The sequence below is a fragment of the Filicampus tigris genome, chromosome 12 (assembly GCF_054856515.1).
Source record: "Filicampus tigris isolate MCC_2025a chromosome 12, RoL_Ftig_1.0, whole genome shotgun sequence".
Lineage (NCBI taxonomy): Eukaryota > Metazoa > Chordata > Actinopteri > Syngnathiformes > Syngnathidae > Filicampus > Filicampus tigris.
This window is the reverse complement of record NC_141228.1, coordinates 575,001-592,432: the sequence shown is the minus strand read 5'-3', so window position 1 is coordinate 592,432 and position 17,432 is coordinate 575,001. Positions and strand designations below refer to the sequence as shown.

Genomic DNA, 17,432 nt, shown 5'->3' with positions numbered 1-17,432 from the left:
GCCATCATCGGATCCAAAACGGCGACATGTAAGTTACTTCTTTGGCATGCCTTTTACTGAAATTGTGAAAGACTTTAAATCTATTCATTTACATTTTCGTCTGTAGTTCATGGCATCCAAACGAAGAACAACGGTAATGAAAGAGAGAGTGAAATGCATCCGATTAAGCAAAGCTGGACACAAAGTAAAAAAACAGGAGACACTTGGAGTCGAAAAAACAATTTCAAAGGAAATTGCTTGCGGCTCGACGGACGAAGTACAGTGGCGTAAATGGACGCGTCCTTTTGTATGCACAAGAATCACCAGACATCAGTGATGATCAACGGGACAGTTACTTGCAATTAGCAACACAACTGTATGATACGCAGACAAACATTTTCATACAGCAAAGAATGAAGCCAACACAACAACTCAAAATAGACTATTTTTTTCCCAACTCTGAGAAAAGACAACAAGAATACAGTCGGCTTGTCAAAAATATCAATGCTTCGGTACTTACTCGATACTAAACATTTTGAACGGATACAATACTAGCTTTCTGTGGCATCGATATTACCGATACCAAACCACTGACTTCGATACTAACAGCGCTTTGCCAACGTCTGCTCCTAATCGTCCGCTGCACCCGCACACACTGCCGAAGCCTGCCCCGTGCGCCCCTCCCTCCCTGCTCTGCCGAGTGCAGACTGCTCGTCGACTCCCTAGTTAGCCGCGCGCATGAGCTACAAACAAAGTACGACCGATTAAAAAATAAAATAAATAAATAAATAAATAAAATAAAAATAAATAAATAAATTGGTGACCGGGCTCCTGCAGCCGAAGCTGTGTCGCAATAGCACAGAAGCTCGCCCCCACTCGAGCTGCCGTGGTCCTTTCGGTCAGCCCCTCCACTCACTTCGAACCGGCTGGCAAGCGCGAGCTGCGGCGTTGGCTTCTCTGAGCGTGCGCCCGCCCCTTCCCACGGATCTCCCCAGCAGCCGCCGCGATGGCAGCGGTCGCCCATCGCGGGGTCGCTGATCCTGCTCGGGCCGATGCCGAGCCATAAAATGACGCGTTGCGGCTCATGACCCAAATTCAGAATCGGCTAAGTACGTCTAATGGCAACATTGAATCGACAAGTTCAAAACTCAAATGTACATATCCAGCTAATATTTAGTTTATAGCATACGCAGCTGCAGCATATACAGACACACTGTACATACATATGCATCATATGTTTACATAGACTGCTTAGATTAGATAGACTTCCTTGCTTGCCCATAAAATGCAGCGTTGTTTTTGTCATATATATTTTCTTTCTAAAGCAATACAAGGTTAACCAAGTGTTCAGCTACATGTTTTCAGTAACAGCTGCATTATTGTATTGTCTTGAACTTCTCAGAAATAAAGCTCTTGTGAAAAATAATACTGGATAATAATGCAATAAAATGTATTAAAATAAATACTGGTTAAAAACAGCCCTTTGAGTAATCCATGGTAAAGTTCACAAATAGTAAAACGTGAAATTGAAGAACAGAGAAGTTCATGTGATTTGTCCAAAAATAAATACTTCTATTTTATTTTTTTGTTAAGATCAGAATTGTGAATCGTTAGGAACCAGAATCGAATCAAAACATCGGAACTGGAAACATCCAAATTCAAACGATGCCCAACCCTACATGCTACTGTTCTGGATAGCCAATAACTGAAAGTATTTTAATTTATTTTCTTTTATTTTTTTGTTATTACTATTATTATTATCTGTGACTTGTTGGTTTGCCTTAATAGATAAACATGTGGGTCTAGACACTCAGACAACTTACAGATTTTGTTGTCAATTTATGTTACTGTAAGTGGTGGGTGTTATTTTTTTTCTGTGGCCACTGTGGCCACAAAACCAAACAAAATAGCTAAGACCTTTGCAGAGTTCTACGAATCATACAATACTGACACATGCTGCAAGGATAAAGAACTCAAATTACTTAAATACATAAAATTGACATGAAAATGGCATGACAAATTTTAAAAAATGGCTTAACTAAGCATGGCCGGAGGTGTATTTTAGTCCGGCCCACTATCGGCCCTCATGCGTGTGACGTGCTCGCGAGGTGGCCAAAATTAATCTCAGCCTACTCGGTGAAAGGCTTATTTTTAGACTTCTTTCTACTCCGCATTGTCGCAAGCAACAACTGCTGTTATAGGGATTGTGGTTTTGCCCCCCGGCCAGGACCCCCGCCCCTCTTGTAATGGTATGCTCCAGTTTCAGGTGGGAGGCGCGGGTTATGTGATGGGACAATGAGGAAGCACAAACACGCTTGAGCGCACATTGCTCTCTCGCATGTTGCGATGACAGTTTCCTACACGGAGACGAATGCACCACGCAGCTCGTTGCTGCAAAGTAAGCATAAGCAAGCTACGGACCCATGTTCCCCCTTAGCCGCCACCCTCCAGATCGTTTTCCCAATAAAATTAAATGCATTAAATGCAAAACAACTTGTGTCCACGAGTATATATCAAGTTGGAGTTCATGCACTTCTTATGGCGTTCAGTACTTCTGGGAATACGACATAGCAAACTTGCTGTGTACAGAGGTTTGCTGGTATGCTTTTATTTTGAAGGCCGGGAAGGAGAGGAAGTGGAAAATAAATAAGTAACTTGTTGACTGTCATTTCTGGCGGTCTGTTGAACCCAAATAATTATACAATACGAAAAAAAAAACAACCCCGGGGCTCGCAATGGAAGTAAGCACGTGCAGTTTGGTAAGTAGTAAAGTACTGTAACGAACTGAGTTATCTTTGTTGTGGTTGAATTCATGGTTTGCAGAGTTATGTTGTTTCCGAGCTTGTTGAATGCGTCGCGTGGCTCGCTGGATGGGAGGGGGTGCGGGCGAGAGAGTAGGAGTGGAGGACGAAGGAGAGAGAGTGTGTGACTGGGTGGATTGAATTGTTGTTGTTCTTGTGTTGGCGTTGGCTACGGCCCACTGTAGCCGGTTGAATTAAGAAAAACGCGATAAAAACTACGACTGATGGCGTATCATTGGGAGACGCTACAGTACTATGTGGCGCATTTTGAAGCGTGTTTGAAGCGTTTCCACAGCGGGTTTGAATAGTAAATTAGCCAGCTAATGATCCTTAAAAAGCCTCTGCCGTTAGCATCCCTCCCGCAGCGACGTCAATCACGGACCCTTTTTTTTTTTTGGGTCGGTCGGCGGGACGGGGCGGGGGCCGACAATTTTTATGAATATGGCCGGGGGGGGGGGTTGAGGCCGGACGGGCAAAAAATGGTCAAGTGCCCAGCTCTGGTAACAGTCAACATTTAAATTAGGTTGACCCAATCAGTATATTAAATATTAAATTTATAATTTATCAGAAGCAAATTGCTTTAACTTTGTTTACTATGTGTAAATATTACTTTAAAAACAAAACAAAAAAGGCTCCAGACAAAGGTCTAGATGTGTAGATGATGTCTGTTATTCAGTCAAAATTGGCATTTTACTCCAAGCTGTTTACTACTTTGGCAAGTTATAAGTGCATATCAAGTTAACTCGTTTGTTTATACAAGGAAACCATACTTTCATTTCTACATTTGCACTTTAAATTAAAAAAAAAAATAAAATGTAATATTTTATTTACCGCGCGTGACCAATAACACTGGACTTCACATCATACAGGATTCTTACTCGGCGAGTTTTTTAGAAACTGTTAACATCATATTTTAAAGTGAGCCCGTTGAACTTACGCTTCAAATCAATACACTCGTTCTGGTGTAAGTATACAGTACATAAGGTACATCGTCGACACAGAAGGAAATGCACACAATGTAATTTTCTCACATTGTTACAGCACATTGGTTCTGTTCTATGTCATCAAAAACTGTGCACGCATCAAATTGGACTTGATTAAATGGTGTTGTGTTACATTGGTATTCTGTTAGTTTGGTAACAACTGTTTTTGAAACGGATGCATTTCCATGGTATGATGGGCTCCTAATTACATGGATGTGTTACCATGTCTTGAAGAGGAAGTGGACGTGACGGCCATTTTGTAGCGACTCAAAATACATTTACACACAAACTATAGCACAAAACTTTTTGGGCTTTTTTATTTTATCTTTGGTTTTATCTGGACACAAAAAAACCCCTGATCTTCCCAGCCAAGCTACATATGTCTACCGTTCTTAAGCACCAATGATGCACACACAGCTTTTGATGACATAGAAGGGAAAGGGATGAATTCCACACTCAAGGCTCAATAGTATTGAATCAAAAGCAATGTAAACGTGAGAAATGTTGACTCTGCTACCAGGTCACGGAGGCTGCCATGTTTGATATGTATCAAATTTACATAACCAACTGATGTTATGATTTGACCGCTTACCAGCTAGGAGTGTGGAAAAAAATCAATTTGCCAGTATATCGAGATTTTCGGCCGCCAAATATAATATTGATTTTTCAGCTTCTAATATCGATTTAATGATGGCAGTGTGGAACACTCCATTTCCTTTTTTTTTTCAGAGAAAATGTGCGAAAACACAAATAGGATGTTTTGAAGCAAATATTTTTGACTCAATTTGTCCTCTGATCTATATCTTCTGATTAACATATACAGCAACTTCATTTCTCATCTCTACATGTAATTTTGATATTAACTAGGTAGAACATCACAATATCGTGATACGTATTGTATTGCAATGTCCTTGCCTATACTCACCCCTATTACCATTACATGACCACCAGTGATGCAAATTCCATTGTCACAGTGGCTAGAGTATAGCTACCTTAATGGTCTACAAACACAATAACTGCAGGAGTATACTTGAAGAACTTTTGGCAGTGGATTACGACAGTGTACACTCGAGTAACACAGGATATGAGTGGTCCCCAGATGAGTGGAATGAAGCTGAACGATCCGCGGGCACGGATATAATGGTCTCATTTGCGCCTATAGTGCGTTGTTGTATTCTACTTGATAATTCTATGTGCAGTTTTGGATTTGTGAAAGGTTGAATGATTTACCTGTGAAATTGTACCCCGTCCCCAACACCCCCACCGCCAAAAAACACCGACCCACCTCAACCACCATCCCCCCATAGCCCCTAAAATCTAGAGCAGGAATAAACAAAGTCACAGCTGCTGTTTAATATGTCGATTTCTTTTAGCTGGCTGTGTGTATGGGAACACCCATCCTCACTCCATCATGGATATACAAAGCTTGGGAAAGAAGAAATGATGAGTAAGTCCACAATGGTTACTTTTTCACTTTTTTCATCTTTAACCTAGTAATATGTTTTGGATCATGAAGCATATATTTTATAGGAGCATGCCTGTACATTTTCTCATTCATCCAGGTCATTTCATTCTTATAGCATTGAATCGATCGCACGGAGCGATCTGGTTGTCTTAGAAGACAGCCTGTCATCCGAGCAGGTTTCATCTATTCAACAATAACAAGCCTTGGTAAAGACTACACCAGCCTGAGTTGGTGTGGAAAGTTCAACTATTTACGCTCCAAGTTGGAGGCACGCCTTTAGCTACTCATAGGCTCTGAAGTTAACCATCAAATACAGGAGCCCCTCTGTAACCCTAACTGAGATACTCCTAACTGAGGGCGGCGTGGCTCAGTGGTAGAGTGGTCATGTCCAAATCCAGTGGTTGTGGGTTCGATCCTCGGTCGTTGTGACCTTGTCGACGTATCCTTGAGCAAGATACTAAACTCCCAGTTGCTCCTGATGCTGCATCATCAGTTGGTAAATGAGGTAACAGTGTGAAGCGCTTTAAAGTACTGGAGGTAGAAAAGCGCGATACAAGTGACAGCTCATTTTCCATCCTGGCTCAGTGGCAACCTGGTTGATCGTGTCCGTATTTTGTCTCAAACGTTAAAGCCACACATTTTAAGTACACAGGCCTGTAACCTAGACTTGTACTTTCCAAGCCTTTGTATTATTGTAAGGACTAACCAGTGCTGCATCTGCCATCATGATTGTTGAAAAAGCACTCCTGGTGCGTCTGTGATATTACAACCTCTCCACTCATGATGCCCTTTTTACAAAAGTGAAATGTGAATTCACTTAAACAGAATATTGACTGATAAAATGCCACTGCTACGGTCCTGTCAGCTTGGCTGGTAAACAAGTGCATGCGGGGATCTGTAACGTGATGTCCGGAGTCCATAGTATGGGTGTGTGATTGGTCCAAAAATTATGCGATGATATGATTGACTGATGAATAAACAAATGGCAGAATGATGATGAATTTCAAGCCCTCGGATAGGCCCTTTGTCATAAAGTTATATGCCCTGTTGAGCGGACTTCTTCGTCAACTTTTTCAGTAGCGAAGTGACTGACTGAAGTTCATCAAGTGGCAGAATAATTATTATTAATTAACTATTAAGACTTTTAAGACACTATAATTACGCCCACGGCGCTGCACAAAATGGCCTGCGGGTTCGTCTACTCATGCCAAGACTGTAGTGAATGACAGAAAAATCAACGAATTGGTATTTTTAATTATTTTTATTATTATTTATTATTTTTATAAATTCTGATAGGCTCTTGAGTATCGTAGGCCCCTAGGCTCAAGCCCAAGTAAGCCCCTTGGTAAAGGCAGCCCTGCAAGCCACAACCAAGAATGTTGTCATTCTTTTGGATTGCAAAACAACAGTTGTTAAGATGCCTTGCAGAGAGGCCACATTCCGTCAACAAGAGTCTTTGGGTAGGAAGTCCCTCCTCAATATTCCATTCAGTTGTAAAAAGGTAATGGAGCTGCCTCAGGCATCCTAGAGACCTTTTATTTGTCCGAAGCAAAAATCACTGAGTCTTTTTGGAATGGAGGAAAGGATGGTGGGTTGTGAGCCAGCTCCACTGTTTAAAGATCATCTTTCAAACTTCACATAGATGGCCTCTCTCATTCCTCTTTCAAACCATCTGTCTTTGTCAAGAATATTTCCGGTGTCGGGCGGAATCTGCATACCTCAAAAATCATCACTTTTTAAGAAACCCTAAAAATGTTATTTGTACATACACCAGGGGTGTCGAACTCCGGTCCTCGACGGCCGCTGTCCTGCCTGTTTTTCATCTCTTCCTACTGCAACACACCTGTTTCAAATGATAAGCTCATCAGCAAGTTCTGCAGGAGCCCGATCGTTTAAATGAGGTGTGTTGGACGAGGGAACCTCTAAGACATGCAGGAGGGCGGCCCCCGAGGACTGGAGTTTGACACCCCCGACATATACTATTAACATTGCATCATCAGAGAGCAAGCCATTTTCAACACTTAAGATTGATCAACAATTCATAAAAAATAACACCCACACATGTGGACTGACCAATATTATATACTTGTGAAAAATCATGAAATGTACCAAAATGTGACAGGTTTGTGCCCGACGCCAGCAATATGTACAGTTTTGTCCTCCTGAGTTCCTCAGACAGACTGGATACATCCAGAATGGCACATAATATAGATGCAACAATATTGTCATTCCGTATCAATCAGGTCTGTCTGAGAAACTCAGAAAGATTTTCAACCAGCACAACATTCCGGTATACTTAAAGCCTGGTAACACCCTTAGTCAAAGGCTGTTACACCCCAATGACTGGACTCCCCATACTCAGAAATGCAGGCTGGTGTATGGAGTCAAGTGCAGTGATGAGTGTACTGCTACTTTGGGAAAACCAAGCAACCCCTGAGCAGGCGCAAGGTGCAATACAGACGGTCTACCTGTTCAGGTTGAGACTCAGCTGTCTACTTGCACCTCAAAGAGAAGGGTACACTCCTTTAACCCATTAAGCTCGGGAGGGCATAACCGCGTTCCTACCACTAGAGACGCTGGTGCGTCTTTGTACCTTTCAAACTGAGAGACCGATACGTCACTGTCCTTTTTTAATCCAATTCTCCGTCTCTTGGCCAACTTAATGCATCAGAATATACACGTGATGGTGTTGCGAGACCACGGAGGATGTCGTGGAATTTTTTTCGAGCTGTAGTTAGGCCAATGGCAGACGCCGTCGATCGCCGGGAGCTCCGATTAAAGTAACGGCAGTGATATAGACGACGTGCACAACCAGTGGAACCAGTCGAATGTGATATGATATGGTTTGTAGACAATTACGATATTGACATCTTTGTAACAGAATAGAGGATGGTAATTACCACTCGATTTTTTTTTCATTAAAATATTGCTTCTCTTACACTGACACGTTATTTTTACATCTTTGATTGAAATAGTAAATAATGATAAATTCTGCCTGTGTGAAAGCCACATTTTTAAGATCTTTAATTCTTTTGGAATTATGTTTCTGTCTGCTACAGGGGATTGGATAAAAAAAAAAATTGTAAGTGTTGAATTTCTGGGAAAACTTCAGGTTTTCAACGGTAATTCCAAAGGCGACCTTAGGTTTTGGGGAGCTGTTGAGAAAGGCGCTTTAGGCCTTAATTGGTGAATGACAAAACTGTACTTGACTGGAAAGACAGATGGTTTGAAATAGGAGTGAGAGAGATAATCTACGTAAAGGTGGAAAGACCATCTCTAAACATTAACCCTTTAACCCGAACCCACCTTTCCCCGACATACGTCCTTTTCGTCCATTCCAAAGAAAATCAAGTCATTTTGCCTGCCTTTTGGCTGTTTGAGGTAGTACCACTTCCTTTTTGCAACCGAATGGAATATTAATGGGGGGGGGGGGGGGGTTTCCACCCAACAGCTCTTGTTAATGAATGGAGGTCTGTCTGCAATGCATCTTAACACCTGTTGCTGATGCCGTTTGTTGTTGGGGTGTGCCTCCAATTTGGAGCATAAATAATTTAGTTTACCGCACCAACTTAGGCTGGTACAGTCTAATGCTGGGAGATATCATTATCGTATCATCATTGATATATGAATATTGAAATTAGGACTTGCCACGCTCAGTCCAACCAACCACATTCCTCCTTTCAAGTTTGGCATTGAAACGACCGCACACATGCGTGAGAAATCCACTTCCGTGTTCGCGACCGTTGCGAGCTTCATGTACTATGAAAAAACTGCAGTGTTGTTGTGTTGTAATTTGGCGACCAAGCCTCACTTTGCATTTTTGCTCTTGTTACATTTTGTGGTCCAGCCGCCACTTGTATGAATTGAGCAGTCAATGGTTAGCCAAAGCTCGTGGTATGAGGCTGATGCCCATTCGAGTCTTGACACCAGGCGTGTGCACGTCCGTGGGCGTGTGCCTTTCGCATTTTTTTTCTTGCGTCACAACATACTGTTTATGCTTGCGTTGTTTCGGTTTGGGCTGCACGGTATTGGAAAAACATGCGGTATGGTTGCCGCATATAGTGATACCGATACTATTGCGATATTTAGCATATTCCTCAAGAAATGGCATTTTTATTATCGAATAAATCACGCTTTGGAAGCGGAGGGGAGCCCTGCGAGCCAATCAGCAACCCGACCCAAAGGGCTGACTAATGGATGCGCTCCTTGGACCAGGTGTCTCCGCCTATCCGTTCAGCGATTGACCTCTTTTACGTCCGCTGCATTGACATACAATAAACAATGACCACTGTTAAATAAAGCAGTTAGAATACAGCTCTCGACTCGCTCACTTCTTAGCCAGCTAATGAGCTTTAAATAAACCTCTGCTGTTAGCATCTCTCCTGCGGTGTCATGCACGGATGCTTATTTTTATTATTTTTTTCAAATTCTTTAAAACGACGGGGTTGGAGGACGATCATTTTTATGAATAAGGACAGAGGGATGAGGCCAGAAGGGTACCAGGTCGCGGACGGAGGCCGGCCAGGCAAAAAAGCGTCAAGTGCCCAGCTCAGAATATCGCAATGTCGATATTTTTTCGATATATTGTGAAGCCATAGTTTCTGTGATTTACGTCTTTTGATATGAAGCAGAGGTGCATCAGCACATTTTTCATTAAAATAAAAAAATATACGGCCGGGGGGGGGCGTTGGGTCGACTTGTACTCCAGTGCGACTTATATGTTTTTTTCTACTTCATTATATATTTTATGGCTGGTGTGACTTGTACTTTGGAGCGACGTATGGTTCGGAAAATACGGTACTTGCTTTTAACTTTGGGGCACTGGCGAATCAGCTGAATACGTAAATGTTGGAATGGTTTGAATCTGTCAAAATAAAAAAATAAGTAAAAAGAAGTTGGAAATAGAGAGGAATCACCCGCCGCCTCCCCCAAAATATTATATTTTCAGTTTTAAAATTTTAACACATTTCTTGGTAGGGATTAGCTGAACATTTTAAAGTTTCATTTGTTACATTTTGTCAGTGTGACATGTTTTCCAAAGTTGGTATTTCGTACATATTTTAGTAAAGTTATGAGTACTGTGTTTTATGTTTCAAGTTTAAAACTTCAGTCTACTATTTAGGAGAATTTCGTTTTTGCTAGTAACGTTGTCCTTTTCCTTTTCCATAAAATCAGGTCATTCCATGCAGGAGAGGAAGATTTTCGAACAGAATTCAAAGTTCCTCCATTCCAAGACTGCATCCTCAGTTTTTGGGGTTTTTCCGATGAAGAGAGAACAAACATGGAAGAGAGGACTGTGAAACATGGTCAGTTTGTGGTAAAAGTTTTTACTTTAGTTGATGAAAAGCAATTATATTGACAATTCCATTGTCAAATGCTTATGTTTTGGAGCCTATTTGAGCTCACATCAAAAACTGAAACTGCATATGGAAAGATCATTTTGGTTGTCTTTTAGCTGTGTAAGAATAATAAAATTAAATCAGACAGTATAAACTGAAATAGGTAACTTGCGAACGGAAATGTTTGTCAATTGAAGAAATGTTTCCGATTGAAATGAAAATAGAATTAATTTATTTCATCACCTGAATGAATGAAGACATACTCTGTTGTAGAAATATGCACCCTTGCGAATCACTGCCCTGCCTTAGCCTTTTTCATCTAGTTTTATTACCTCGCTTATGCTATCACCAGCGATCTTTTTCATTCATACACAAAATCTTCGCAATCCAGTGGTTCCTCGTTTATCGTGGTGGTTACGTTCTAGGGAGAGACCGATTATCGGCCGGGTCGATTATCGGGGCCGATATTTGGCATTTTGACGATTATCGGCATCTGCCTTTTTTTCATTTTAAGGCAGATAAATTAAAAACTGCTTTATTCGTGCTTGCTGCAGCGTGCTTCTCTCTCGCTCTCTGTTTGCGAGAGGCCCTGCCTGCATAAGGCAGATTGCCTGCCCAAAGCACCATCTGATTGGTTCCTTGTGCAATACGTAACAGCCAATCAGCATAAAGCTGCGTGTGCTCCCTGCTTGCTCGCTCTCTGTGTCTCCTGGACGAGCCATGCACATACAGTACACGACGGGAGTTGGCGAGTTAGTAGTTCAAGGTAATGCAATAGACTTCGCCGAAATTTTAGTAAATGTCAGTCTACTATCTACTAATGTTTCTCACTTGTAACATTACTATGAGCCCTTGTATGTCATACAAACACAAGGGGCAGTTCTGCTCGCTACAGTAAGCTGCCTTGCGGCTCAAGCTAACCACTCCCCCAATGTCACAACAGTTAATTTGCTTTGTGAACGACATGGCTCCTAAGTAAAGTAGCTTATAATATAGGGGAAATATAGGGAAATGGTGATAAAAGTAAGACGTGAGTACCAGTGTGTGCGTGTCTGTGTAAGCCATGTCATGAAAAGCTAAACTCAACTTTATTTATAGAGCACTTTAAAACAACCACCTCTCCAAGTGCTGCACATGGTGCAAAAATTGACGGCAAAGTACTGCATTTGAAAGTCCGGTATTGGAAACATGCTTATCTTTCTGGCTATTAGCTGCGTTGAAGATTCACTTTTGTGTTTTTGAACTTTAAAACAAAGATGTATGAAAGATAAACATTCCACTTATAGTGTATTTTTAGAAAACTATTTACTGTAAGGAGATGTTTGTTTTCATTTAACGATAAGACATGCAGCTGAGCCTGGGAGATCCCTGCACTTTTTTGTGAGATTTAAAACAAAATTGTTTATTTTTTTTAAGATCTGGAAAAGCTCTAACATTTAGTAAATCACTCAAGTTGTTTAATAAACATGGGCTCAAAGGCATTTAAACGAAGTCAAGTGTTGGAGATTTTATTTTTCATAAATGTGACACCATTTTACCCCTTTTTTCTACAAATAAATATCGGCTTCAAATATCGGTTATTGGCCGCCTTGACAGTAATAATCGGTATCGGCCCTGAAAAAAGCATATCGGTCTATCCCTACTACGTTCCAAAAATAACAGGTGAAATCCGTGAAGTAGGAAACTTTTTTTTGTAACTATACTGTGTGTTTTAAGGCTGTAAACTTCACCATTAACATTTCTCTCTTGTTTATTAAGAAAAAGAAGTTACACATTATTAGGGCCCGAGCAGCGACTGCTGCAGCAAAAGCTGCAAGGACCTTATTTTTTCTGTAGAAATAATAGTAATTATTATTATTATCATTATTATTATTATTATTTGTTATTTTTCTGACCAAATAATCGCATTTTCGAACCCCTAAACATGCACGAAAACTCAAAAAACTTTGCTGTCTCATTAGGCCTGGCGAAAAATTTGATATTTTAAAGTCGCCATAAATGACGCAAAAGAAATGGTTCTGCTGCGCCACCAGGAGTAGCAAAACAAAATAGAATTCCAGCCTGTTTGACCTAGGCCTACGAAGATTGGCAGGCACGTGTAGCACGAGAGGTACAAAAATGTCCAATACAGCCATAGTCTAAGGTGTACAGGAAATGAGCTATGAATTTTTGAATGGCCAATTTTGGACCATTTTTGTACGTTTACAGGGTGCATACTTTTGAACCCATGTCCAGGAGGATTTTTCCAATTGACTTCAAACTTCGGATATATCATCTTAAGACCTAGGGCAAACACTGGGAATTTTTTTTTGAGTTTTCGATAAACTATATGACGGGGGAGGGGCATCAAATTAGGCGTACATTTTTTCCTTCGCCATACAGGAGAAAAACCTTAATAACTCCCCTGCACATGCTCAAAAAAATCCCAAACTGCACCTGTACGTAAAGAGTCGCAACCTGAAGACATCTATAAAATGATATTCCAATATACATATAGCGGCTCCTAGTGGCGCCAAAAATTGTTTGCATTTCTATTTACTGCACGGAGCCCGTTGAACGAATCCGACTGAAAATTTGTCAGAAAGGCCTCAAGACATTGATCTTGCTCTGCGCCGAATATTGTTACTTTTCAGCGAAGGGCGTGGCCTTGACGGTGCCGCAAAATCCAATTATTCAACGTGACAATGAAAACAGTTTTAACTTGACCCAGATCATCCAAATTTCTCGAAATGTTTCATATTTGATGATAGCCAAAAGCTGAAAACATCTACGAACTTATTTTTCATCATAGTGGTAGCGCCACCTAATGGCTGAAGGAAATACATATTTTTCTCCACGTCGACCTCAGAATTGCTCGGAAGACTCTGTAGACCTTCTTGATGTTAAAATACGATATTTGTTAGGATTTTTCGTTAAAAGCTGTCGCCATGGCAACGGGCTGTTTGCGGATAAAACTACGCTGATTTTGACGGTCTAAACATGCATGAAATCTCACAAAACTTTGCACACACTTCAGGCGTGTTGAAAGCATCTGTTTTTTTGTTTTACGTTGCAATTGTTTAAAAAATGGCGCGCTAGCGCCCCCTAAAATTTGTTTTAAAAATCAGCCCCGGTTGTATGTTTCACCTATATCTACGAAAAGTTTGTGGTCTATGTAACAGGTCAAGACCTACAAAAAGTCTCTTGGAGCCATGTGCTAAACCTAACAGGAAGTCTGCCATTTTGAATTTACTTTACAATTCGGCATCACATTGATTTTGAAAGCAGCTGTAATGTGATCCACATGTTAAAATCTTGTCAAAATTTCACACATTCGATGAGAGTCTACACCTGAAGACATCTGCGAACTAACTTTTCATCGTAGTGGAAGCGCCACCTACTGGCTAAATAAATGTTTCATTCTTTTGTTTTTCTCGTGGTAGGTTAGCCAGAGCTCCCTCATATTTGTTCGAAAGAGTGTTTAGGGCTTCATGATGTTAAAACACCAAGTTTGAGATTTTTTGCAAAAAGCTGTTGCCATGGTAACGCCCAGTTTGCCAGTAAAACAATGCTGATACACTGTAAAAAAAACAGCATACAAAATAGCACTATAAAAAAATCTGCAATGTAGGGAGTCGCTTAAGGTGAACCGCAGTATAGCAAGGGACCACTATAAGCAATTTTATACATACCATTTTATATTTTCAGTTATTCTACAAAAAAAATTATACAACAGGCTAGTGGTGAAACAAATAGACGTAATAGACATATTGAGCACCACTCGCACTCAAACCCGTACAGGCGCCAACACCCCGCCCCAACCTCCCCATCCCGCTGACGGTGAATCGTTACAGGGCTGTGGCAGAATGAAGGTTGCGGACCACTGGTCTAAGCCATATAAATTGTCATATCGCCCAGCTCTAATACACACCAACAAGAGCTGTTTGCCATGCCGTGGCAGAAGTTATTGTAATGGGCAGTTTTCACCTCTCATTTGAGCCACTACCCTCTTCTTGGACCAGCTAGCTAGCTTTTCACCGCCAACGTCCAATTATTAGTGAACCGAGGTTCCTTTCTAAAATGTTAAATGAATCTACCTTTGGAAGTTAGTCAAACAGACAATTATTTCCGAACTGCAGCGGTGTAACTTAAGCTAACTAACTACATGAGCATTTACAAAATTACGCTTTGTAAATTATATGGACTGTTTTTGTAAATGTGGTATAATGTTGTTGTTTGTTCTCTGGGTGTAGGTGGCAAACATCTGGATGTTGTGAATGAAAGATGTACACACATGGTGGTGGAGGAGAATTCAATGAAGGAGCTGCCATATTGTTCCTCGAAGAAAGTCTTTGTGGTCAAACAAGAGGTAGACCTCTCGTATTTTGGTGATTTGGGACTGGGGCAGGGGTGGATAGTATCTGGTCATGCTTCAAAAAATAAAATATAGCTTAAAAATAATATAAAAATCATCTGTAGATATTTTCCTCAGAAATCTAAAGCCAGTTAATGGCCCCATCATGATGGTTTGGGATGCCAGCCATCATTATTGCAGCAATCTTGCGCAGTTTATCAATCACGGTCCCGAATTATCATGAAGCTGATGCAGCGCTTTACTGTGCATTTTCCGGCCAGCCACAATGCAGGTAAACAAGGGAGGTGGCAGCACTGCGCCTGTCCATATCCTGCTCGAATTTTCTTTTACTCGTGAATAAGGCCCCAAGATACTTTCTCCTTTCGCTCATGGCAAGTTGTCATCCCTTACCCGGAGAGAGGCACTCCACCCGTTTCTGACTGAGGACCATGGCCTCAAATTTGGTGGTGCTGATTTTCATTCCAACCATATCATACTCGGCTGCAAACCACTCCAGCAAAAGTTGAAGATCGTGGCTTGGTTGAGTCAACTGAAAGTTTGAAGTATCAAAGACATGACCACACAAAGTGTCCTGGTGCTAAGTGCATGTATGGACACCCTAATTTCTGAACATAGTGTTTGTTGTGGACAATCACAAGCACAAATGTCCGATAACAGAACGTCGCTCTGCTTTTGGCCCCATAGGGGCGCCCCTGAGGGAAAACAGTACCGTATTTTCACGACTATAAGGCGCACTTAAAAGTCAAAAAATTTCTCCAAAATGGACGGTGCGGCTTATGTGTGCACCGAGTTCCAATATCTGTGACTGTTATGTGACTTTGTTGAGCGTTGTGTTTGACTGACTGGGAGCATTTGCTGCCAACACACTGGTTATATAGAGAAAAGGCGGACATGAGTGAGGACACCATGCGAACATGAAAGGAAGAAATGTGGGCGTGACACAGGACGCTAAAGGCACGCCCCGGTAGGTAGATAGTGCCGGTATATGCATCCATTGTGCATAAGAACATTGAAAATGGCACGCACGAAGAGACACGCCATCTATACATCCTGTTAAAGTGTGGGTCTTGTTAATAAAAAAACACATCCAGCTTCTTTGCTTTGGCCCAACTTGGTCAGCATTTATTCGAACATGCAGTTTATCAGCGTCAGCGTTACACATTCGGCTTCCACTCTCTCAACAGTGCATCATTGCCCCCTATTGGCTAACTGATAACAACAACAACATCACATTGTTACACATCCCCGCAAGGACCACAGTGGCGCAGCACCTTCCGGCGGATTACAAGGAAAAGCTGGCCATCTTCTGCTCCTACTGTAGTAAAAAGATTGCCCACAAACGCATCCGGGCCAACCACATCACCAACATGGACGAGGTGCCACTCATTTTCGACATCCCGATGAACCACACTGTGGAGAAGAAGGAAGGGGACGAGCACGGTAGCGATACGCACAACGGGTCATGAGAAGTTGGCTTTTACTGTTGTGCTTGGTTGCCATGGTAATGGACAGAAACTGCCACCTATGGTGATTTTTAAGCAGAAGACGCTGTCTATAAAATCGTTTCCGGCCATAGTCATCATCAAGGCCAATCAAAAGGGCTGGTTGAACGAGGAGAAAATGAGAGAGTGGCTCACAGCGGGTGGTTTTCCTCAAATACTGTATTTATTTCTACCGCATACCTAATCGCTTCACTGTATAAATGCCCCGACACGCTGGACCACATTTACTTCCGCAAACACAACGTCGGGAGTGACGTCGTCTCTCATGCAGGTCACTTTTGTGACGCATGTGTTCATACAGCAGGCAAGACTGAGGTTGCATTTAAAATGTAATATGAAATATGAACGCTTACACAAAAAATTGGATTTAAAAAAAAATCAGAATTGAGCATTAAGACCTGCGGTGTAAACCTAGCCAAAGAGACCAGATGTTTTTTTCCACACGTCACCATTGGTGTTAATCTGTGACTTCATGCACGCCCATCTCACAGCCGCTGTGAAAAACCAAGTGAAGCAAATGAACTCTGAGCTTGCCATTGTTCCGGGAAGCTTAACATCGGCGTAAATAGGGCGTTCAAAGATGGTGTGGGAGCGATGGATGACCGACGGCGAACACAGCTTCACAAAGACTGGGAGGCAGCACTGGGAAAGTTACGCTACAATTTTTGAATGGATTGACGATACTTGGGCTAAAGTGTCTGCTTGCACTGTTGTGCGAGCTTTTGCAAAAGCCGGCATTGTTTCTGAGGAGCCGCACGGCAACGAGACTGACTTGGACAATGACGAACGAGAACCTGGCGTGTGTAATGGAGAGCTTGCCCAGCTGTTTGTTTTGGACACCGAAGATGAGGACTTTGATGGATTTGTGGATGACAGTTAATCACTGACAATTACGTGAGTACATTGTTAAATGTTTCAATAAAAAACAACCAAACTCAGTTTTGCTCCCGCTGCTTTTTTAAAAAACATACGTTAGCATGCTTGCTAGCATATGTTTTAGCGTGCATGC

General features: G+C 41.7%; 1 protein-coding gene across 7 annotated transcripts in view; it reads left to right on the top strand.

Moving 5' to 3' along the window:
- ect2 (epithelial cell transforming 2) overlaps positions 1-17,432 on the top strand; it is a 235,313-nt gene that overhangs the window by 58,899 nt on the left and 158,982 nt on the right. For all 7 annotated transcript variants that reach the window (XM_086047347.1, XM_086047345.1, XM_086047350.1 and 4 more), the window contains 3 exons: positions 5,137-5,210; positions 10,404-10,534; positions 14,800-14,915. In XM_086047347.1, coding sequence (XP_085903473.1) covers positions 5,137-5,210; positions 10,404-10,534; positions 14,800-14,915 — 321 coding nt within the window. The remainder of the gene's footprint in view (positions 1-5,136; positions 5,211-10,403; positions 10,535-14,799; positions 14,916-17,432) is intronic.